The following is a 23,129-nucleotide window of genomic DNA, read 5'->3' as shown; positions in this document are numbered from 1 at the left end:
GCAGGTCATTCACTAGGTCCCCCCGTGTGGTTCTGGGAGTTTTGCTCACTGTTCTTGTGATCATTTTGACCCCACGGGGTGAGATCTTGCGTGGAGCCCCAGATCGAGGGAGATTATCATTGGTCTTGTATGTCTTCCATTTTCTAATAATTGCTCCCACAGTTGATTTATTCACACCAAGCTGCAGATTCAGTCTTCCCAGCCTGGTGCAGGTCTACAATTTTGTTTCTGGTGTCCTTTGACAGTTCTTTGCTCTTGGCCATAGTGGAGTTTGGAGTCTGACTGTTTGAGGTTGTGGACAGGTGTCTTTTATACTGATAACGAGTTCAAACAGGTGCCATTAATACAGGTAACAAGTGAAGGACAGAGGAGCCTCTTAAAGAATAAGTTACAGGTCTGTGAGAGCCAGAAATCTTGCTTTTTCGTAGGTGACCAAATAGTTATTTTCCACCATAATTTGCAAATAAATTCTTAAAAAATCGGACAATGTGATTTTCTGGATTTATTTCCTCATATTTTCTCATTTTGTCTCTCATAGTTGAAGTGTACCTATGACGAAAATTACAGGCCTCTCTCATCCTTTTAAGTGGGAGAACTTGCACAATTGGTGGCTGACTAAATATGTTTTGCCCCACTGTATATACTGCTCAGCAATTGCACATTTGCTGGGTGGTATTCAAGCTCATGGTATCATTCCCCCTCCCTAAAAAAGAGGGGTGAAAAGAAGAATAAATACACTACATGTAATGGTGCCCCCTCATATCCACTGAATATACTACATACCCATTTTTTATTTTTTTTTTCATGGGTAGAAATCCGGCAAAACAAAATAAATCGGATCGAATGAGTAGATTTTTGGAGTCACACCGCCACCTGTTGCCCGGGGATCGGTAACTACTCCCCACGTGATTCTTCGGGGCGGGTAGGCAAATGAAGTGACGTTTGAGCGCGAGGGTGCTGTGCGCATGCGCTGTTCAGAGAGCGGCGCTGTGCTGTTGGCGGTGTGTGCGCGCGCGTGCGTGTGTGTGTGTGAGCGAGCGAGTGAGAGACCGCGCTCCAGCCGCGTGTGATGGCCGAAGTGTCAACAAATCAGTAGCGGTGTCTTGGTTGCTACTTGGTCCGAATCTGTTCGGAGTTTAACACGTGAACACGTGAAGTGTTGGAGGAAAAATGTCTCGGCCCTGGATTTTGCATGTCGAGCTGCTGCTCGTGCTTTGGCTCGGGATGGTGCACGCGCAAAATGAAAGTAAGTTTGTTTTGTGTTTGTTTTGCAGGTTATTGAATATGTTTGAAGGTGTTTAGGAGAACACAACAATCCATGACATGACACACAAATAAGGAAACACAATAAGAACCTGAACTTGCTTGGACAGTGTCCACCAGGATGTCTGTAAAGCGTGCATGAGTGGCTTGGCTGGCTGGCTGTCTGTCTGTCTGTCTGTCTGTCTGTCTGTCTGTTTGTTTATTTGTTTGTTTGTTTGTTTGTTTGTTAACTGAAACAGTAGCTCTTGTCCTTATTTTGTAAATCAGCAAACATTTGCTTTTGCTTTTTTCACACCCTGCATTTTAATATCTAGGTGGAACATCTGAAGAACCTTCTCAGTTGGTCTCACTTTTCTATCACACCTTGATTGAGAACAACACAGATCCTCACACAGTGCTGTAATTCTCTCACACACATTGTTGGGGCTAGAAAAGCGAAGCATCATGCACACTGTTGCCAGCTCCAGCGAGGTGTCTCTCTCACTTTCTTTTACTTTCATGGAGGATGTAGAAAGTCAAATGTTTTCTGATGGAAAAAAAACCCTGCCAGAAGGTCTGAAGCCGTGATGCTTCTGGGCTTTTTTCATGTCATGGCTCATACACAAACATTGCAGTGTAGCTCGATATATTGGTGAGATCATAAACCTGCTTTTTTAATTTAGTTTCGTTTTTCACAAAACAGATAAATCCCCGACTCGACGAATTCTTGAAATCTGAAGAACTAGTATTTCTAGATTATCTAGGTGTCCTCCATAAAAATATCCATGCTGCTTTGTTAGCCTGCAGACACCTGACCATAAATTGGTATGTTTCTTTTTTGAACGTCTCATAACATAAGCTCCACTCTTAGATTAGATGTTCTACTAGGTTTTTTGGAGATGGTTGCTCCTTCAAATACAACAGTGTCAGGCACTGATCTCGGTGAGAAGGTGAGGAGCTCTAGAGCAGGATTTCTTCAACATCCTCCAACCTATGGAAAGCAGAGCTTAATGGAGTGGCACAGAGACATTGTAATGATGGAAAAGGTTTGGGTTCAAGTTTAAGGGAAAAACAATTCAAAGTTAAACCCGTTATTGTAGGTATGAAGGTGCTCATCGACAAAACCATCCAGCATAAAGATGTACTGCTGATTACATCTCTTGCAGGAAAGTGGAGAAACATGAGGAGTAATGTGAGAGAGAAAGCGTTGGTGTAGTTTTAACTAGAACACTTCTTCTTCTTCTTCCGGCTTCTCCCATCATGGGTCACCACAGCGGATCATCTGTCTCCACACCCCCCTGTCCTGTACATCTATACATTCCCTCACCAGATCCATAAACCTTGGTCTTCCTCTTTTCCTCCTTCCTGGTGGCTCCATCCTCAGCATCCTCCTACCGATATACCCCATGTCCCTCCTCTGCACATTTTTCAAACAACTGTGATTCTTCAGGTTTTAATGATTCTGTTCACACTGTAGCTCCAGGTGTCTGTTCAGGATTGGAACCCGAGTGAAATCTTCACACGTCATGTGTGAATACAGTCAGAGCTACAGGTAACCTTGGGACCACTGCGGCTACTAACCTCTAACCACACCGTTTGTACTTGAGTGGTTGCACACTGCTAGCCAGTGGACCATTACAATGAACAGATTAGTGTCTGGAACATTGGAATACTGAGGCAAGTGAGCCCTAATTTCTATACTGAAATAGCACAATATGAGAGGACATCTTCCCTAAAGTTTCCCTAGAAGAAGGGGTCTTCACCCTGTGGTGCACCACAGACTATTTTTGGTTTGAAAATATTTTGGTCTGACTGAATGTGTGTGTGTGTGTGTGTGTGTGTGTGTGTGTGTGTGTGTGTGTGTGTGTGTGTGTGTGTGTGTGTGTGTGTGTGTGTGTATGTCTCAAATTGGTACTGGTACTGGGTCCCAGCTCTTTTTTTTTTTTCTTTTTTTCGTCTGCACTAAAGGTTGTATTTATTGGAGTTGTATGTAGAATACATGGTTAATTACCTTCCTATGAAGAACCGAATAATTTGGCTTGAGGTTGATGGATAGGACTTTGTAAGAATTCTTGCATATTCAACACATCCATCTTCAGCAGCTCTCACAAAATACTACCGTTGTGAATTAACTGGGCATGCGATAAGTCTATAGTTGAGTTAATAGTTATAAATAGTGCAGTGTGTAGCCCACAGTAGGGTCCGGTCGTTTACAAGTTTCGTTACATGGCACATCAGCGACCGCGCAGTCGCTGCTCGCTTACGAGCTGCTAGTTTCAAGTTCCTGTTTTGTTTTTTAAATAAACAAGGACTTGAGATTGAGGTACGGTTGATCTCTCTTGCTATATCATGCACGGTTCTCAGTTTAGTCTGCAGAAATTGCAGTTAACACACAGAGTCAGGGCTCTAATTGTTTTTTTTTCCCCTCCCAACAATGTACTTTCACAATGTACAGAGTGGTTTAGTGAACTGTGCCAAGGAGACAAGCCACAGGAAGCTCAATATGAAGAACAGCTATGTGGTCATTGACCAAATTGAGGAAGCAGCTTCTGTTGTGTGAGACACGGCATATGATAAAGCTACAAGTATGCTAGGAGTGACAGCAGAACTTCAGGAATATTGAAAATGTCAGCACCTTACAGGATTATCATGAGTCATTGTTAAACCATAACAACCCTGTTTAGGAGCGGACATGACTCATCCAAAAATCAGTGATCCAGGAGCTCCTGCTGCAAATTTATAGGCTAAAGTCTTCCACTCTTCCAAATCAATGATCAGTTACCTTCCCTGTTCGTCATTAAAGGGGCGGGTTTATGTCCAAAGTGACCTGTGCTGATAATGATCCTGCATCTGAACCTCCGTCTTCAACTCCAGCCACTGGAACAGAAGTCTGGATCAGCGGTTTTAAACTTGCCATAGTATTCTTTTTTTTTTAAGAACTTCAAACCTTGGACTTGAACCATATTTGGACGCTCGTCTATATCTGACTGTCCACCAAAGAACACTTTGGCCTCATGGTGAACTCGATCATTATTGTGGTTTGAGGGTAAACGGTGCACTCTTTGCCCAGGTCATAAAGTAGCATCAGCTAGCTTTGCGTAGAATATACTCCATTGAGAGGTTTCAACTGATGAACGTGCTGATGTTTTTTCCCTGGTTGCAATACATTTTGAGATACTGCTATACAGCAACAAACACTACGATTCTCCAAGAGCCTGGTTTGAAATCTGGCCCTTGTGCTGTCCTCATTTATTCTTAAACGCTTATGCAGGATGTGAAATGGTGCTCATGATCAAGAAGAAAACAAAAGCAGGAAATCAACACTTCCTGGTGATGTGATGGTTAAATGACCGTGGTGACTTTTCTATATCCTTGTAAATCTTTGGTTATGTCCTTATCAGAGGTGTTAAGAGGACCTGAAAATCCTCCTTGAGTAAAAGTATAGCTTCCTTACTGTAAAACTTTGTTACCAATTTCAATATGGCTTCAGTAAAGTGATTTGAGTATCTGATTTGAGCAGTACTTGAGCATTTGACTCATGTGGACCCAAACATGCACTAATCCTCAACACTAAGACACGTGAGGTTTTACTTCACAAAATACAAATCAGGTTGAACACCTCAACACTGCATTAACCATCAACTCGACGGCCTCTCCAACATGCCAGGATCGAACAAAGATCAAACAAAAAGACAAAAGTAGTAAAGAGATCTTTAAAAGAATTTATCTTCAATTAGCAAATTAAATGACAGTCATAAAGTAGAAGAACTATTAATATTCAATGAACAAATAAAATTAATAATTTTTAGATAAAGTAAATATATATATATATATATATATAGATGAATGAATGGGACGTTTTGCCCGTATAGTGTATGAACTTAATCTTTCCTACTCCTTAGTAAGCATTCAAGGAGACGCTTAACAGAAAGAGCTTTAGCAGGTTGTGTATTTATTTCTGTATAAACACTTTCATTGTTTAGGAGAGAAAAACGGAGGAATACAGGAGTGCTCATGTTTAGTCAATGGACAGCTGTGAGTGTAAGAGAAAAAAATTCAGGTCTAATGTAATTGTCTTGGTGATTTAGGTCAAGAATCGTCTGGGTGGACAGATTTCTGTAATCCAGCACATTCTTGGACTGAGTTGAACTTCCTTTTAGCTTGCAAGAACATTTTGTTTTGTAATTGCGTGTCAACTTCAAACAAAGGCCGATTGCAAAAAGCGAAATTCATTCGAGTTGTAAAAAACTACACTTCCCGATGTCGGACGAGTACGTTCGAGTTGCACGCTTTCATCGTCATTCGTTTTCCACAATGTTGAGGAAAACCAGTGATGGATGGTAAGGAAGTTATCGCAATTTGTGAAGTAGCTTTTTTCACGTAGCTGTACTTCAATGCAGTGTTTCTACTTAAGGAGACTTTTACTTCAACTTCACTACATTATAAAGTCAAATATCATACTCAGTCATTTATTTTTTATTTACGAGCGGATAAAAACGTAACTGGTCAATCACGCCGCAAACCATCAATCAGGTTCAAACTGTTTTTAACTTGTTTTGATTGGCGCTTGGTGTATCTACTTATCACCAAAATACAGTTCAGCATCAGTTCAACTGCAAGCACAACATTTAGAGAGGAATCAATGTTGAAGAAACTCCTGACACACGTGACCTCATTTGCGCGATCATTTGCGTTTTGTTTTTTGTTTTTGTAGTTGAAAATAAGGTTTTGTGCTCATGATAATTTGAATAGAAATCAATGTTTGACTCATTAATCTCATTCTATTATTAGATCGTTGTGCTGAGAGTCCCATTCGAGTCTTTTGACTAAATAAACTGAGTTGATTTAAACATATTCTTGATAAATGATAATAGAAACGTTTATAGCCATAATAATCATAGTACTTTGTTGATGTATTATTCTGGCTCTTTGAAACATTGCGCCGATAACAAAAAACGCATCATTGTTGTTGTCGCGGAAACAGCGTTTCCAAATGTATCCACTTTGGAGAGCGTTTCCAGGAAGCGACGTTTTTCACCGAGAAACGAACAACTGCACATGATCAATCCTTCTGTTGTTGTACGATTGAAGGTTTACAGTTTAATTATATTTATAAATGATTAACATTGCACTTGTTTTAGAACAATAATAATCAATAAAACGCTCTGCATTGAACGTGGTTTGGTGTAAGTTTTTTATTTGACTATTAAAATCGATTTATTCGCGTTCCGATTCTGACATACATGAGAGATTTGTCATTTAAAATCATTATTTCAGATGTTAAATATGGTGGCATGTAACCCTGTTAATTTGTAAAGGTGTTCCTTTAATTGAAATCAACTCGTTCAAGATTTTTATCCTCTTGCCCTTTTTTAACTACACTAGAAACCCCCACCCCCCCACCCCCCTCTGTTAAAAAAGTAGTACATTTGTGAATTTTTATTTTTACTTGAATATATTTTTAGACTGTTAACTTCACCTGTACTTAAATAAAATTTCATTCAAGTAACAGAACTTTAATACTCTTTTCACCTCTGCCTGAATGACGAGTTCGATAAGGAAATTCCCGACTCATTCTACCGATAATCATCTCGAATCCCATGCCAGTGTAGATGATGCTATTAAAAAGTTTGGCACATCCCATATGATATGGTTTAATCTAATCATCCAGTCATGAGGCAGCATTAGAGTGCAGAAATTCATGTAGATAACAGGTCAAGCTCTTCAGTTAATGATCAAACTTCAGAATGAAGAGCAAGTGCGATCTTTAACCTGATTGTTTGTACCAGATGGTATAGTTTGCCTTTTTTTTTTTTTTTAAAGATCTGATCTCCTGGCGTTTTCACATGAAACTTTTTATTTATTTTAATAAGAGTTTACACACTGGTGCCAAAAACAAAAAACATTACAGAGTGATGGCTCTTGGCCGTTGATGCATGTTTTCCGAGCTGCCATTAAGTCTCTAATAAGGTAAATAATCACTCTTTACATCCGTGCTGAGCAGAAAAGCATCGAAGCTTGACGTGGAATACCTACAGTGTTTGGGGAGACTTTGTATAAAGGGGTTCATAAATGTTTTTGAAACTTGTATATCATGATGCCGAATATACTGAGAGGTACATAATGTGCATTTCCTAGATCTAGTGGTGTTTACCCTGGGAACGTTCCAGAATGTGAGTATCCCAGTGAATGGAAGCGTGGAAGTGAACCTGTCCCGGATCCCAGCTGAAGTGGCCTTCGTCATACTGCAGTTTCACACTCAGCACCTCAATGCCACCAGCTCATACACAAGAGTAAGAGGCTCTGTTTTACACACTAGCACCATTATGTCCATGTAAACACAATGATTTCGTAGTTAGCTGATCACTGGAACACAACCGGAAACAACATTTGCTATGACGCCCACATTTAAAACCGTCCGTGTGGAAACAGCAAAATTCTGTTCGATGTCGATTTACATAATTTAAAACGACATAATTGCTTTTAAACGTTCACAAGAGTATTTTTAACGAGCTGCCCTGTCATCTGAAAATGTAAACAGCCTTGTCTGTCTCTTAAGTAATTGGGAACCTGGTATTTCTATTTTCTTTTTTCTCTTTTTCTTCCTATGTGTCTAATAGACATGAACGATTTCTTTGAAAAACATCTGTGACCTTTGAAACATGTCAAGATTTCATGCTCAATGTTGAGTTCGATTTGACTAATAATGAACATACATTTGCATAATGTGTCGTGTTTGTCCATGCTAATGTTGATTAGAGGATTAAAAACGTAAAATGTATTTTTTTAGGTACATTTAGAACGGGAAAAAAAGCGATTGAGTTGCGATTAAATATTTTAATCGATTGACCTCCCGTGTGTGTGTGTGTGTGTGTGTGTGTGTGTGTGTGTGTGTGTGTGTGTGTGTGTGTGTGTGTGTGTGTGTGTGTGTGTGTGTATTTTGTTCAGGTTCCAGCATACGGAACTTCAGTCACCACCTCCGATTCTGGGCTGCTGTTTCCTCTGTTGCCATCTCAGTTGTCCCTCTCGTGCTTCCTGTTGGCTCCTAACAATGAATCCGTCGCTGGAATAGGCGTCATCCTGCCCTACTCACTCACTGGTATCTCACCTCCTTTCTGTTAGGGCATGCACAGAGCAGTGTGTTAACATCAAACGGCATTGTGTAACATTATGTAAGCGCCGGTTTCACAGCCTTGGGGGTGTGAATACTTCTGCAAACACAACCTTCATAGATGTATTTATCGCTACATCTGATTGCATTGGGGGGGGTTGAATACTTATGCACACCACTGTGAATAGCAGTTTTTCAGCATATTAAAGTGTAAATGCTGATTAGTTTTAGATCTGAGGTGTTGTCTTGTGCAGATCCGGTCCCTGGGGCCTGCAATCAGGAGTTCCCACTGGAGATCGATCCAAACATCTACTTGCTCTACAACCTTTACGAGACCACCATTCGCTTTGCTCCGGCGAACATCGGATACGCGAGGTATTATTGCTTGTTCGTACGTTTCTCCTAAAAGCTTACAAGATCTCGTTGTACATTTTGTAAACAATCTTATTTAAACCAATTACTGTTACAATATATTGCCAAAGGTTTGTGGACACCTGACTGTAAGATTTCTATGTGCTTCTTTTTGAACATTCCATTCCACATTTATTCTCTATTTTCTTTTCTAAAAACCTCCACTCTTCTGGTGTTCACTAGATTTTGGAGTGCAGCGTTAACCCGAAAGTGTTTCAGGAATTCGCGAATAAAGCGCAGACTGTTCCACAAAAACCTCATGATGCACATACCAATTCAGCTTAAAAAAAAAAAAAAAAAAACATAACTAGACCGGGCCTGTAAAATATCCCAAACAAAATTACTTGTAAATTTTTTATTTACACAATTTATAATTATCAATATTTGTGATCATCAACATCTGAACGGTTTACATTATTAAAACAATTTTAATAAAACGCCTGCTTGGTCAAATAATATATAAAATAATATTTTATAAATATAGAAAAAATCTAATTATTGAGACACTTTTTATTATATTGATTAAATTGAGTAATCAATTAAATAAGCACACAATTTTATTAAATAAATAAATAAATAAATACAAATATTTAAATAGTGTACAATTATTAGACCCTATTTCAGTAATACAGGGGTGTGTGTGTGTGTGTGTGTGTGTGTTATACATTTAATATGAAATTTTCTAAAGATATGATCTTAACTGTTCTACTTATTTCAGCATTTACTTTAAGACAGAACTATTGCTTTGTTTCCACACGGACGGTTTTAATCGCTGGATTTGTGCATCATGGCGGTTTTTGGTGACTGATATCAGACTTGCCGACTCAGTAAAATGAATGTTTATTGAATAAAAATTATTAGAATTAGCTTTTTTGTTTTCACATTAAAGTAAAGAAAAAGGGTGTCGTGAATAATTGTGTGTTGCCCCTTTTATATTTATTAAAAATATTTTATGAAAATGGTCAAACAGAAATGCATCAATCACGCGTTAATAAACTTAGTGCCATTAAAATTAAGTTGCGGTAACGTGTTATATGGGTTGTATGTATACAAATATAAAATGCCATCTGTTTTGCTCACATTTCTTCCTGTTCGTCCTGGTTTTTCTTCTCTACCTGATGTTATTGGCGCTTGCCGTTCTCAGAGGAACCTCTCCCCCGGCATGCGACGTGGAAACGGACCTGAGCAGCCGCTGGCGTTTAGAGTACGATGTGTATCAGTTCTTCCTTCCCGAGAGCGATCTTTCGGAGCGGATGATGATCAACGGCATGGAGACTGTTGCCAGAGGGATGAACATGATGGAAAACGGTAGAAAGGTCAGCAGAGGAGAGAAACATACGTTGTCATGTGCGCATGTCAGAAACACTGTGAAAGTGGAGATCTTTTTAGTTTCCACTGTAGTGATTATATATATACACACACACACACATACATACATACATACATACATACATACATGTATAAAAAAAAAAAGTGTGATGATAAAATGTAGCTGTTTCCAAACTCTCTTCTCCCTGTCTCCTAGCTCATGACGTTGTCCTCCCAGGACAAAACTCTACTGTCCTTTAACTCCATCCCGGGACAGGGCGTGATCTACTATATTATTGTGAGAGACCCTGTCTTCAACAGTTCATCCTCCTACGTCCCCGTGCACACGTACGCCTGCAGCTTCACCGCCGCTGTAGACGGCTGCACCACGTTAGGTCATTATTCATCAGCTATTATTTCTTTACTCTGTGATGTTTCTTATGCCGATTTACTGCTTCAGTAGGGGAAATGAATCTATGAAGCAGAAGAGCCTGATTTATATATATGATGATGTGAGATTAGCACAGATAAATCACCTGTGTATATTTCATATATAAAATCTCTCTCTGTCTGGTTTCAGGGACAAACTGTTTAATGAACTTAAAGGAACTCCATCCTGATTGTTGTCATTAACTGAATCTGAAAAAACTATGAACAAATAATTCATTAACAACATTTAAACTCATTATAGACTTTTCAGTAGGAGTTCATCAAATACGCACTTTAACTGTGATACGCCTTTCAATTCCAAAAAAAAAGTTGGGACGCTGTGTAAAATGTATATAATGACAGAACGCACTGATTTGCAAATCCCATAAACCCATATTTGATTCAGAATAAAACATAGAAAACATAATGCACCATTTTAAGGAAAATAATTGAATTTGATGGCTGCAACACATCTCAAAAATGTTCCTCAGCATCAGCAACCAAACTAATTAAACAGTTGGAGAAACAACTAATGAGGTTAATTGACGGCAGGTCAGTAAGATGATTGGGTATAAATACGTGTCTCTTAGATGGGCAGAGTCTCTAAGAATTAAAGATGGGCAGAACTCGGTGTTGGATGGCCGTGATCTTTGGTTCCTCAGGCAGCACCCAATTTAAAACACGATTCTGTGAGGAAGATCAGTGCATGGGCTCAGAAACATCTCCAGAAATCATTGTCTGTGAACACAGTTTGCCATGTCATACATAAAATGAAGGTTAAGTCTCTATTATGTGAAGAAGGCATGCGTGAACATGATCCAGAAACGCTTCCATCCTCTCTGGGATGCTTATTTAAAATGTACTGAGGCAAAGAGGAAAACTGTTCTGTGGTCAAAGATTTTTTCTTTTTGGAAACCTTTGGACAAAAGAGGAGAGGGACCATCTGGCATGACTTCGTATTGTAAGAGTCCGGGTACTGAACTGGCCTGTCTGCTGTCTAGACCATTCACCTTTTGAAAATATTTGGTGCATAATGAATAAATAAAATCATAAAACAACAAAAAACACAACAAAGAACACCCAGAACTACTGAGCAGCTAGAATTCTTCATCAGACAAATATGGGACAACATTCCTCTCCTAAAACTTCAGCAACTGGTCCCCTCCTTTATCCACGTGTATATATGGACAAAACACGTGATGGTACATTCAAAATGACCTTATTTCTTCCTTAAAATGGTACATATTCTCAGTTTAAACTGAGACTGTTTTCTGTTTTATTGTGAAAAAAATCTGGGTTTATGAGATTTGCAAATCATTGCATTCTCTTTTTATTTACATTTTACTACTTTTCTTTTTTTTTTTTTTGCATGTTTGCTTCAATGTTGGTAAATTGAGGAGAAATTCATATATTTTTCCACATCACACAAAATCAGTCTTCATTGTTGCCGATATAAATTTGTAGATCGTAAGTTTCTCCTTCGTTGGGTGTCGACCGGCAGACTGGAAACTTCTTACTGACTAAAATATATGCGGAATTTCCAATACACCAGCTTCATTGTAATGCATTTTCTTTTTGTTTTTCCTCCAGGGAGACCTTCAACCAAAGTTTTTTTCACAATCGCGGGTCTTGCAGGACTCCTTGTATGTTTCTTAGGGCATCGGTTTTTCAAATGTGGTAAGTGCAGACCTTAAATCAGTTACTGTGCCTTTTGAGAAACTTTTTTTGGTCTCAATATCTTTTGTGGATAAGTATCAATAGACACGTATAAAAACACAAATGCATATATCAAGGGTGTGGAAGCTCATTGGTTAAGGCTCTGGGTTTGTGTTTTTAGAAGGTTGATGGTACCACTAATCTTCCAATGTTAGGCCTTTAAGTGAGGCCCTTCACCCTCTCTACTCCAGGGATGATTATACCCTGTGCTCTGACCCCAACTTCTTAACAAGCTAGGATATACAGTGGTGTGAAAAAGTATTTGCCCCCTGATTTTCCTGATGTCTTATTTCTTTGCATGTTTGTCACACTTTAATGTTTCAGATCATCAAACTAATTTAAATATTAGTAAAAGATAACACCAGTGAACACAACATGCAGTTTTTAAATGAAGATTTTTTTTCATGATTTATTTCTGAAAGTATGAAATGTTACAACCAAGAACTCTCCGTCTTAAGCCAAAAATAAAACTAGCTGGTTTGTGGGTTTGTTGTACACCATGACCTCTGTAATCATGTGGAACCTCCTTTATGCACATGTTCAGGAAACACATTTTTTATTGCATGGGAAAACTCGAACACTTGACCTAGAAGACTTAAATCTTAATGTGCTTGAATTATTGTTCCACCCCGTCTCTTTTTTCTCTCTAAGAGCTCTTCTGTCTGGGCTTTGGATTTGGCGCTTTCTTCTTCTTTGTGCTGATCACGAGAACCACCACAACAGGAACCACCACGCTGGATTATGACCGTAAGTTCATGAAGTACGGCTTTGAGATTTCACATCGCTTTCTGGAAAGGTTTCGGTGTACATATCCGAATGAAGTTCCTGCTGTCCCTATATTTATGACTTTAAATCAATTCCTCACTTGATCTTTGTAGATTCTAATATTACAAACATGTTTGAACAACTATGTGGTTGTGTAAGCAGCTAATCATGTGCTGTGTGACTGTGGGGAAAGTTGTGCTATGAGCAGTGATTTATTTTTTGTGTGGAATGGGCATGGCTTCAATCACGTGTGTGTGTGTGTGTGTGTGTGTGTGTGTGTGTGTGTGTGTGTGTGAGTGAGTGTGTGTGTGAGTGAGTGTGTGTGTGAGTGAGTGTGTGTGTGAGTGAGTGTGTGTGTGAGTGTGTGTGTGTGTGTGTGTGTGAGTGTGTGAGTGTGTGAGTGTGTGAGTGTGTGAGTGTGAGAGTGTGTGAGTGAGTGTGTGAGTGAGTGTGTGAGTGAGTGTGTGAGTGAGTGAGTGAGTGAGTGAGTGAGGAAAAACAAAACACTCAAGTACTTTAAAATTCTATCTCCGTCCAAGAGGAAGGATTGCTTCTTCAAATATTATTGTAACTTTCCAATGAAATGAAAACTGAAACATTTCAGGTCCTGTATTTATTGTTTACTGTTCTGTTTCCGTTCTGGAGTCAGTCGATTCATGAGTCGGTTGAGTCATGAGTCAGATGAGTCACTCATTTCACAGGCATGAGTGCAGGTCAATGAAGGTTGGTGATGTGTCAGGTCCTGCTGCTTTCCTTTTTTCTTAAGAGGTGGCATCAAAAACGTATAAGACTAATGGTGTAACTGGTGATATTCTGATCACGTGCGTTACCACATCTGCGATTTCATCTTGGACAGCAAGCTAGAACAAAGGGCCAATGTAAAATTCAGTTTGAAACCAGGCAAATCTGCCACAGAGACATGACATATGTTTGACATACGGCAACAATCATTCGAGATGTTTTGAGTGGCACGTTTGCTACAACCTCAGAAAATTTTGAAAATCATTCAGCATCTTGTGCATGATGATCGTCGGAGAACAATCCACGTGATCGCCCTTTTCCTGAAAATGTAGATCCAGCTCAAATGTCACCGTTTTGACACCGTTGCGGTTATCCGATGCGAATCGCAGAAGATGCTTGACACGCTTCGAAAAGAGGACTTCCAGGACGTAGTTTCAGTTTTTTGCTATATGGTGACACAAGAGAGAGAAAGATGAACACGTGATGATCTAGACAAATCGATGCATTTACCTCCTGATATTTACATCTGGCAGGTTAAATGTTGGACTTCAGATCAGAGGTGATCCCCTGATGAAGTTTGTTGTACCCTTGATAGTATTTGGTGTACCCTTCATGACGTTCTTTCTTTGCAGTCCGATTGGCTCTGACAGCTCTGATGGGCGTTGTATGGGGTGTGGCCTTGGTGATGAGTTGGTGGAGGTTCGGCTCGGTGATGGCCTGCGTCATCGTCGCCGGCCTCGTTCTCGGCTTTCTCATTTCATCCCTCGTCTTTTTTACACCGCTCGGTAAGAAGAAGAGCAACGACAGAACCTACAGTTGATTTACGAGCTTTATATATAAGCTTGTTCCTCTGTTTTTCCTCCTGTAGGTGACGTCTCTGTGTTTCATAACGACGTGGGGTTCTGGGTGACGTTCAGCTGCATCACGCTGGTCGTGCCTCTGTTCTTCATCAGGTGGCCCAGAGAGGTAACGATCAGCTTCCTACTGATCACTGAAAGACTAGGTTTAGATTAGTAATGTAGTAGTTTTTATTAGTTATGAGTCGTTTTAAACGATTCGTCTGTAATGTGACTCACAAGAACGAGTCGTCTCATAGAATGATTCCTTCATTTTTCAAAGCAAAGCATCGCAAAATCTCCGTAGGATACGTACAGAAAACAAAATTGAGTATATTATCTCTTAACCCTTCTAACCTGAGTGGTTCGTTCTTTTGTCATGTGACCGTCATAGATTTATCGCAACTTATATGCACAAAAATGTACAATTTTATGGTTAGGTTTTCATAGATGTTTGTTCATACAGTGTTCGTTTGACTTTTATAAGATATTTTTACTTGATGTGAATTTTTTTTTTCTTAAAAAAAGCCATAATAATACAGTATTTGGAATCAGCTGATTGTGTTGTGTGTGTGTGTGTGTGTGTGTGTGTGTGTGTGTGTGTGTGTTTAGGGGAATATATTAACATGTGGAGTGGTGGGAGCGTACATGGTGGTGCTGGCTGTGAACTCCTACACCTACACCAGCCTGTCCTACATCACGCTGGACGTCCTCAAACGCTTCCTCAACGACGACTTCAGCAGAGCGTTCATATCCGTCCCTCTGCAGAACATCGGTGAGATGATTTCCTGACACCTGTAACTAAAAACAAACTTTGTTCTAAAGTATTTACACCCTCCCTATATATAAATTAATATACACTTTTTTTATTATATTGATCAAATTGAGTAATCGATTAAATTGCCACAAATTAAATGATATTAATAAACAAAATGTTTATTAAATAGTTTACATTTGTTAGATCCCATTTCAGTAATACAGATGTGGGTGTGTGTGTGTGTGTTTTACATTTAATATTGAATTTTCTAAAGATATGATCTACTTAACTGTTCTACTTTCCTACTATACTTTCATCCTTCATTTATTCACTCCTTCGATATGTGGATTTGTCCGGATTTCCTAAAAAGCGCTGCAGGAAGTGGCAGCGATTTCGCGCATGCGCAAAACAAAATCTGTGTTGGAAAACTCGCTGCCACTTCCTGCAATGTTTTTCAGTGTGAGGTGGAGACTAAAGAAACTTAGTCCTCCGCTTAATACTTATGTGACCCGGAGGCCCTGTACCAGTATGAATAAGTGTACCAGTATAAATACGTGTACCATTACACCTCTTTTGTGTGTGTGTTTTGTGTAATATATATATATATATATATATATATATATATATATATATATATATATATATATATAATATAAAATTTCTTTTTGGTTTTAGACTTCATCCTGATCAGTGTGTGGGCGATCCTGGCAGTATCGGGCGTGGTCCTGCAGCTGTACAGAGAGCGCTCGCGGCCGTTCTTTCCCCCAAGCCCGTACGTCCTGTGGTGTCAGGAGCGCGAGCGGCGTAAGACGAACGTTTTGGACCCGAGCCATCACACGCCGTCGCTCCCCGCCCGCCTGCTCGCACGTATCCGTCAGCTCACTCGCCACCCAGAACCTGCAGGAGAACGTACACCTCTGCTCCTCTAGATGTGTGGAGCTCTGAGCGGCGTGTGACGAGGATACTGTCAGCCTCAGGGCCCACTTTTACAGTGACGCACATCAGGGTCTGGACTCGGGTCCTGGCTCTTGAATGTAGAAGATATTGATCACATAATGTGATAAAGGAATAATTACACACAGTAACAGGGTCACACGTGAGCCTGACCTTTTCAACAAAGTCTGAGCAAAGTGATCAGTGACATCGTCGCTCCGCCCCCCTTGGAGTCGAACCTTACTGTTTTAAAGGGCCAAAAAAAACTGAAATCCATTTTATAAATCTTTTCTTTCTTTTTTTTTTCCTGATTAATTACAATTTCCCCGTAATGTGACGAGCGGTTTTTAAACTTGTGAAGAAAAAAATGCAACATTTATTAAACCTTTTTAAAGCATTACTTTTTTTTTTACTCATCCGAGAGTCGAAAAAGCACAAACCCCTGAGTGAGAAAATGAACGAACGAGGGATCGTTTCTTTATGAAGTCGATGAATTACGAAAAGCCTGGAGCAACTCCATGGAGGTGAACGTAAACCTTCAAGCTTTCCTTTTTCTGTGGATTTTGATTCACGTCCATCACAGCATTGTCTTGGGGTAATCTAATGATCTAAAGGGTTTTTGTGTGTAAGCCACGTGCACTGTTGCATTCTTCTTTTCTGTTTTTACTTGACCTCCAGGAGCAAAACGCTGCCATTTGAAAGACTGAGCAAAAGAAAGATGTAGGATTTTACTCTTAACATGATGTGTTTGGGGCAAATGAAGAGTATGGGGGTTTTATTTGATGGGTTTGGGATTTATGAACACTGCTGAATGATAATGGTGCAGAGTGTCCGTCATCTGGGTGCAGAGTGCCCGGCGTCCGGGTGCAGTGTGTCTGGGCGCATTGTGTCTGTTGTCTGGGTGAAGAGGGTCCGGTAGCAGAGTGCCCGGCGTCTGGGTGCAGTGTGTCTGGGCGCATTGTGTCTGGCGTCTGGGTGAAGAGGGTCCGGTAGCAGAGTGCCCGGCGTCTGGGTGCAGTGTGTCTGGGCGCATTGTGTCTGTTGTCTGGGTGAAGAGGGTCCGGTAGCAGAGTGCCCGGCGTCTGGGTGCAGTGTGTCTGGGCGCATTGTGTCTGGCGTCTGGGTGAAGAGGGTCCGGTAGCAGAGTGCCCGGCGTCTGGGTGCAGTGTGTCCGGGCGCATTGTGTCTGGCGGCTGGGTGCAGAGGGTCCGGTAGCAGAGTCCCCGGCGTCTGGGTGCAGAGTGTCTGGTGCCATGTACCAGACACTCGGCACCCAGGCACAAGAGTGTCTGGGTGCGAGAGGAGTTTTCTTGTCTCAGGGCTTGTGTATTGACGGCGTTTGAGTGAGGTTGTCCTTCGCCTAAAGTTGTAATAATATCTCGAATAATATTTTAAGTCCGCTTGCACAATACGGCTGTTATTTATGTATTTTCTGCAAAATGTTCGATTTATTTTGTAATAGCTAAACAGATAATAAAGTTGTTTTCAGTAATAATTCTGTGTGATTTGTGATGGTTTTTGATTGGTTACTTCCTGTGATAGAGGGAGGCGGCAGATTAGTGGTTATTGGGTTACTGATTGGAAGATCATGTCCCAATATCACCAAGCTGCCACTTTAGGGCTCTTGAATTAAGGCCCTTACTTGTACAGAACACACTATTTAAACCTGTTAGTTATTCATCTTTCTTTCTCTTCCTGATTGCTTTTGGATTAAATCTAATCACTCCAAATACTAAACCCACAAAGTCTGTTATGTAATAAAAGAAAGTTCACACGTGTGTGTGTGTAAATGTCATTTTTATTATTTATTTCTACAAACACGTCTGTCGCACGTTTCGAGGCAGCGCTAAAAGCAAGCAGGACTTTAAAATGAATTTTACATCATGGTACGCGACATGCAGCCGTGGATTTATTTACAGTGTGTGGACCAGAATTAGACATTCATATGTACATTCACTTTATGATGCTCCAACCCTGGTGTTTTTACACACACACACTCGCACTGTACAGCAGGTCCGGGTGAAGCAACGAAGCCTGACGTCCACGAGGCTATGAAACAAACTGTACAGAACTGAGATACGCAGGAGATTCAGACAATGTTCTCCTCTTCAATGTGGGTGTGGGTGTGTGTTTGAAATCTGTATGAGGTTAGTCTTTTGTTCAGGTGAAGCAGAAATCCACTCTAGCTCTTCCTCAAGCTCAGGTCACTGCTGGTCACGAGGGGAGACAGAGAGGTGCTGTCGGACGCCTCTTCTCGCTCTTCCCTCCTCAGCACCAGGAACGCCTCTCGACTAATCCCCAGCAGCTCTCGCAGGCCTCGGTTCTCCAACTGCACACAGAGAAATGAGCAGATGTTTGGGTTTTCACGATATGAAAGGAATAAACCATGTTTGGAGCTATGGAGAAGAAATCGACCTGTGGGCATGTACAATCGCATCAGTTTAAAATTCCTTATATGGACAAGTTTGTGGACTATAATTTCAGTATTTACTCCCTATTTGCTGTTATAATAAGCTCCACTCTTCTGGTCTGATGTTCCACTAGATTTTTGTGGAGATTCCTTCAGCTACGTGTGTTTTGGTAAAAAAAAAATTTAAATAAAATAAATAGGGTTGGCGAGCAATAGCAGGAGATCTTCCACATCTGGCTTTGTGCACAGGGCGAATTGTCATGGTGGAAAAAGTTTGGGTCTCCTGGTTCAAGTGGAGGGTTAAGTTTTCATGCAACAGTTTGGGAAGGAAGAAGCACCTATGGGTGGAAAAGTCGGGTGTCCCAATACATTTGGCTGCACACCGCATTGTGGGTGGGACTTCTTTATATTTGAAATAAAAACAAAGAGCGTTAAAATAAAAGACACTAGTGTAACCCTACAGTTCTGATGAGTGTGTTAGGTTCTCTCACCGTGTGTATCTCAGCATGCACAAAACATCAAACCCTGAGATGGATGAGCTCCATCGTCAGAAGACCACATCAGGTTCCACAACTGTCAGCCAAGAACAGGGATCTGAACCGGACTTGGATTTCTGGAGTGGAACCTGACGTGCTTGTAGCTCATCCACCTCAAGGTTGTGTGTTGAGAGATGTCCTGAGATTCTTCTCGGATCTCTGTCTAGGTGTTTGAGCCTGCAGATTCTTCACTCGCAGCATGGTTATAAAGGTCTGATGTGTAGGAAGATCTGCATCAATCCAGTTCTAATAAGTCACAATTTTACTTCTCATATTAACTGTGTTCTGAACTTTAAAAGGAGGAGTCAAGTTTAAGCAGGAGATTAGTACATTTACACAACTACGGGATACGTGTGTGTGTGTGTGTGTGTGTGTGTGTGTGTGTGTGTGTGTGTGTGTGTGTGTGTTATTGATAGGAAAATCAGTTCATTTGAGTGACTTGGTTCTCTTCTTTCTAAGCAGATCCCCCACACGTCTACATACACCTACTTTAACTATAGTTCTGATCATTTATAAATGTGTATATATAACTGCACAGTGTTTCCTGTACATAACCTATGGAGATGATGCTCCGCATTCAGTATAAAATAAACGAATCGCTCTTTGAGACGAATCGTCCTTCAGAGTCACATTTAAGATTAGTTCAAAACAAACGAATCGTTCATGAATGACTCGTCACTAAGAAACACCTTACTAATCTGAACTTCAGTTCAGTTTCAGTGTTCAGTAGGAAGCTGATTAAAGACTCGTTCATAATGAACAGATCGGTCTGAGACGACTCGTTCTTCTGAATCACATTAAAGACTCGTTCGAAATGAACAAAATGCTCTGAGACATCTCGTTTGTCTGAATCACATTAAAGACTCGTTCAAAATGAACAACCCCTCACTAGTGTGTGTGTGTGTGTGAGATACATATTTATGAATGAGAAGTGCAACCTCCAGCTGCTTGATGCGTTCCTCGTCTTCACACGCACGCCCTTCGTCTACCTCAATGGCCTTCTTCATCACTGTGGCCATCTCGTTGATTTTGTCTATGTGCGCCTGCATCTCCTACACACACACACACACACACACACACACACACACACACACACACACACCATGTTGAAACACTGCTGACACACAGAATATCCTTTATATATACACTTATACACTACACGGCCAAAAGTATGTGGGCACCTTGGGGCCCCATCACACCCTCATGTGCTTGTTGAACACGACAGCTTCATTTTAGTGGGAAGGCTTTCCATTAGATTCTGGGGCATGATGTAGATTAAGTGGTTGTAAAAGAGCTTTAGTGTTCAGTAGGGTTTGGAAAAAAAAGCACATGTGGGTGGCGTGATAGCCAGGGGTGTACATTCTTTTGAGCGAAACCTCTATGGGGAACCGAAAGCAATTCTCACGCTAGTGTGCTGCTCTTTGAGCTGAGAGACGATAGTCGGGTCGTCCTTCTTGCTGGCCATGAGGAGGCGGAACACCTGCTCCCGGTACTTGCTCATGATCAGCTCCATTGCTGACTGATGCTCTTCCAAAGATATCCGTAGCTCTGAGAACATGGTGAGAAGGATACGGTTTAACATGGAGGATTTAATGCGAAATGATAGTTTCATCATACTTGTGCTCCACAGACATCACGTCACATCATACGCACCTTTGTTCTCCTGCTGCAACTCACGTATTTGACGGTTCTCCTGCTGAATGCCCAATACCAGGGTAGATCGTGGACGATGCCTCGCCACCTGGTTGAGTGCCTCGATCTCTTCCTGATACTGAAGAACACACAGCGAGGTTAAAACGAGCAGAGCGAGGTCAATTTCCATGACAACATCGTCTGGTGAATTCTTTGAAAGTTAGAAACTTAGCACAAATTTATATAAACCATCATATAAAAACAAACATTTTGTTTGAAGACCTACAACGCACGCAAACAGATTTATATGACATTTTCGATTTAATTGCTAGTGTAATGTTGTTGCGCAATAGTTTCCACACAGCACAAGGAAGTTTAACATAACATTTATGTTTAATGTTTCTGTAGCTACGTGAATACTCATAATACTTTATTCTTCTAATGTTCCTGTTCATTCCCATGGAACGTTTACGGTCTTGAAAATGCCTGGAATTTCGCAACCCTTGCAAACTGGAAACTGTTCGGTGAAGAACCACATACGAGTGACGTGATGGTCAAATGTCTACTGAGCTCTGATCATGCATAGATGCCTAGTTCCAGGTACAGTATATCAATTCCTGGATGCCCAGTTCCAGGATCTGGACTTCACATCTATGGCCAAGGGTACATTATAAGTACCCTTGGCCATAAATGTGAAATACATTATAAATATAAAGAGTACATGATACATATTCAGGACTGCAGATGAATGAACAGTGCTATATGGGGGTGCTATAGAAGGTGGGTAGGTAAGGTTGAGGTGTGTGTTCACCTGCTTCATGGCCTCCACGCGTTTGTTTAGCACGGTGGTCTGCTCGATCAGGATCTCAGCAGCATTGTCGTGATCCCGAAGCCGCTCCACCAGAGACCTGGCATCTGTCAGCACCTTCTCCAGCAGGCAACTCATCTCTAACCAATTACATTACGTCATTATTATTATTATTATTATTATTAAACCTCTGCCAGGCTTGTGTTTATATTTTAAAAAGCAGATCGTATAAATGTAGATTGTTTAGCTTGTAGCTTCTAAAAACCTCTAGCGTGCAATTTGAATCAACGCCGTATAAAAATGAGTAAACACTCACCTCGAAAACAAAATTCACCCAAATAGTGTTAGTGCGAAGAAGTTTACACTTCCTGTTCCGGGATGTGTGACGCTGATGCGCAAGCATTATGGGTAACGTAGGAAGACTATATACGCAGTACTGTCGAGTTCCACATGATGGAGACACCGAGCAGGACAAGTTTCTGTACATGTTAGTCATAATGAAGAGTCTGTTTCTTTCCTCCTCCTCAAAATGATTTAACAGGTGAATTATTTAACAAGTGTATGTGTCTGTATTTTTTATTTTCTTTTTTAGCTCTAAAGGAGACACTAATTAATTACCGCATACAAAGTAATTTAAAAGTAAACATGTGCCGTTCACGTGGCACCAGGACACCCTAGGCCGTAGGTTGATGATCGACTTTGTGGTCGTTTCATCTGACCTGCGGCCGTATGTCTTGGACACTCGGGTAAAGAGAGGGGCGGAGCTGTCAACTGATCACCACCTGGTGGTGAGTTGGATCCGATGGCGGGGGAGGAAGCTGGACAGACTCGGCAGACCCAAGCGTACTGTGAGGGTCTGCTGGGAACGTTTGGCCGAGCCTCCTGTCAGAGAGATCTTCAACTCCCACCTCCGGCGGAGCTTTGACCAGATCCCGAGGGAGGCCGGAGATATTGAGTCCGAGTGGACCATGTTCTCCACCTCCATTGTCGAAGCGGCCGCTCGGAGCTGTGGCAGTAAGGTCTCCGGTGCCTGTCGAGGCGGCAATCCCCTAACCCGGTGGTGGAAACCGGAAGTAAGGGATGCCGTCAAGCTGAAGAAGGAGTCCTACCTGGCCTGGTTGGCTTGTGGGACTCCTGAGGCAGCTGACGGGTACCGGCAGGCCGAACGAACTGCAGCCCGGGTGGTTATCGAGGCAAAAACTCGGGCCTGGGAGGAGTTCGGTGAGGCCATGGAGAAGGACTATCGGCTGGCCTCGAAGAGATTCTGGCAAACCGTCCGGCGCCTCAGGAGGGGAAAGCAGTGCCCCACCAATGCTGTTTACAGTAGAGGTGGGGAGCTGTTGACCTCAACTGGGGATGTCGTTGGACGGTGGAAGGAATACTTCGAGGATCTCCTCAATCCCGCCGTCACGTCTTCCATTGAGGAAGCAGAGGCTGAGGGCTCAGAGGCGGACTCGTCCATCACCCAAGCTGAAGTCACCAAGGTAGTAAAGA

The 23,129-nt window shown here is 41.3% G+C and overlaps 2 protein-coding genes across 7 annotated transcripts; one reads left to right on the top strand and one right to left on the bottom strand.

Annotated features, from left to right (window-relative positions):
- The first annotated feature begins 949 nt into the window (after nt 1–949).
- Nucleotides 950–17,744, top strand: tm7sf3 (transmembrane 7 superfamily member 3). 6 transcript variants are annotated; one of them, XR_014534551.1, is made up of 13 exons: nt 950–1,246; nt 7,381–7,535; nt 8,191–8,341; nt 8,608–8,728; nt 9,909–10,080; nt 10,290–10,467; nt 12,092–12,178; nt 12,869–12,964; nt 14,356–14,508; nt 14,592–14,689; nt 15,172–15,334; nt 15,992–17,409; nt 17,534–17,744. XR_014534551.1 is itself a non-coding variant. In XM_083547422.1 (12 exons), the coding sequence occupies exons 1-12, from the start codon at nt 1,171–1,173 to the stop codon at nt 16,243–16,245; spliced, it is 1,698 nt and encodes a 565-aa protein (XP_083403548.1). In that variant the 5' UTR covers nt 962–1,170; the 3' UTR covers nt 16,246–17,744. The 6 variants fall into 6 exon arrangements, 2 of the variants coding, with proteins under 2 accessions (XP_083403548.1, XP_083403547.1); XR_014534552.1 differs by having other exon boundaries at nt 962–1,246; nt 15,992–17,035; nt 17,391–17,744; XR_014534553.1 differs by having other exon boundaries at nt 962–1,246; nt 15,992–17,035; nt 17,169–17,744.
- Nucleotides 17,745–18,029: 285 nt separating this feature from the next.
- Nucleotides 18,030–22,095, bottom strand: fgfr1op2 (FGFR1 oncogene partner 2). The gene is made up of 6 exons (XM_083547423.1): nt 21,952–22,095; nt 21,639–21,775; nt 20,849–20,966; nt 20,601–20,743; nt 20,134–20,247; nt 18,030–18,578 (listed from the first exon to the last, which is right to left on the bottom strand). Exons 2-6 carry the CDS (start codon nt 21,771–21,773, stop codon nt 18,432–18,434), a joined length of 657 nt encoding a protein of 218 aa, XP_083403549.1. The 5' UTR covers nt 21,774–21,775; nt 21,952–22,095; the 3' UTR covers nt 18,030–18,431.
- Between the last annotated feature and the right edge of the window lie 1,034 nt (nt 22,096–23,129).

The sequence above is a fragment of the Silurus aristotelis genome (assembly GCF_946808225.1).
Source record: "Silurus aristotelis genome assembly, chromosome: 7".
In the NCBI taxonomy this organism is placed as follows: Eukaryota; Metazoa; Chordata; class Actinopteri; order Siluriformes; family Siluridae; genus Silurus; species Silurus aristotelis.
The sequence above is the reverse complement of the archived record's forward strand: the minus strand, read 5'-3'. Positions and strand labels throughout refer to the sequence as shown.

Bases quoted from the DNA above. Each gene is read 5' to 3' on its own strand.
- fgfr1op2 (XM_083547423.1), bottom strand. From the start codon at position 21,773: ATGAGTTGCCTGCTGGAGAAGGTGCTGACAGATGCCAGGTCTCTGGTG. The intron at 20,967-21,638 runs GTGAACACACAC...TGTGTTCTTCAG, and splicing joins GCGTGGAGGCCATGAAGCAG to TATCAGGAAGAGATCGAGGC. The intron at 20,248-20,600 runs GTGAGAATTGCT...GTGTGTGTGTAG, and splicing joins TCAAAGAGCAGCACACTAGC to GAGATGCAGGCGCACATAGA.
- tm7sf3 (XM_083547421.1), top strand. From the start codon at position 1,171: ATGTCTCGGCCCTGGATTTTGCATGTCGAGCTGCTGCTCGTGCTTTGG. The intron at 7,536-8,190 runs GTAAGAGGCTCT...TATTTTGTTCAG, and splicing joins CCACCAGCTCATACACAAGA to GTTCCAGCATACGGAACTTC. The intron at 14,509-14,591 runs GTAAGAAGAAGA...TTCCTCCTGTAG, and splicing joins CGTCTTTTTTACACCGCTCG to GTGACGTCTCTGTGTTTCAT.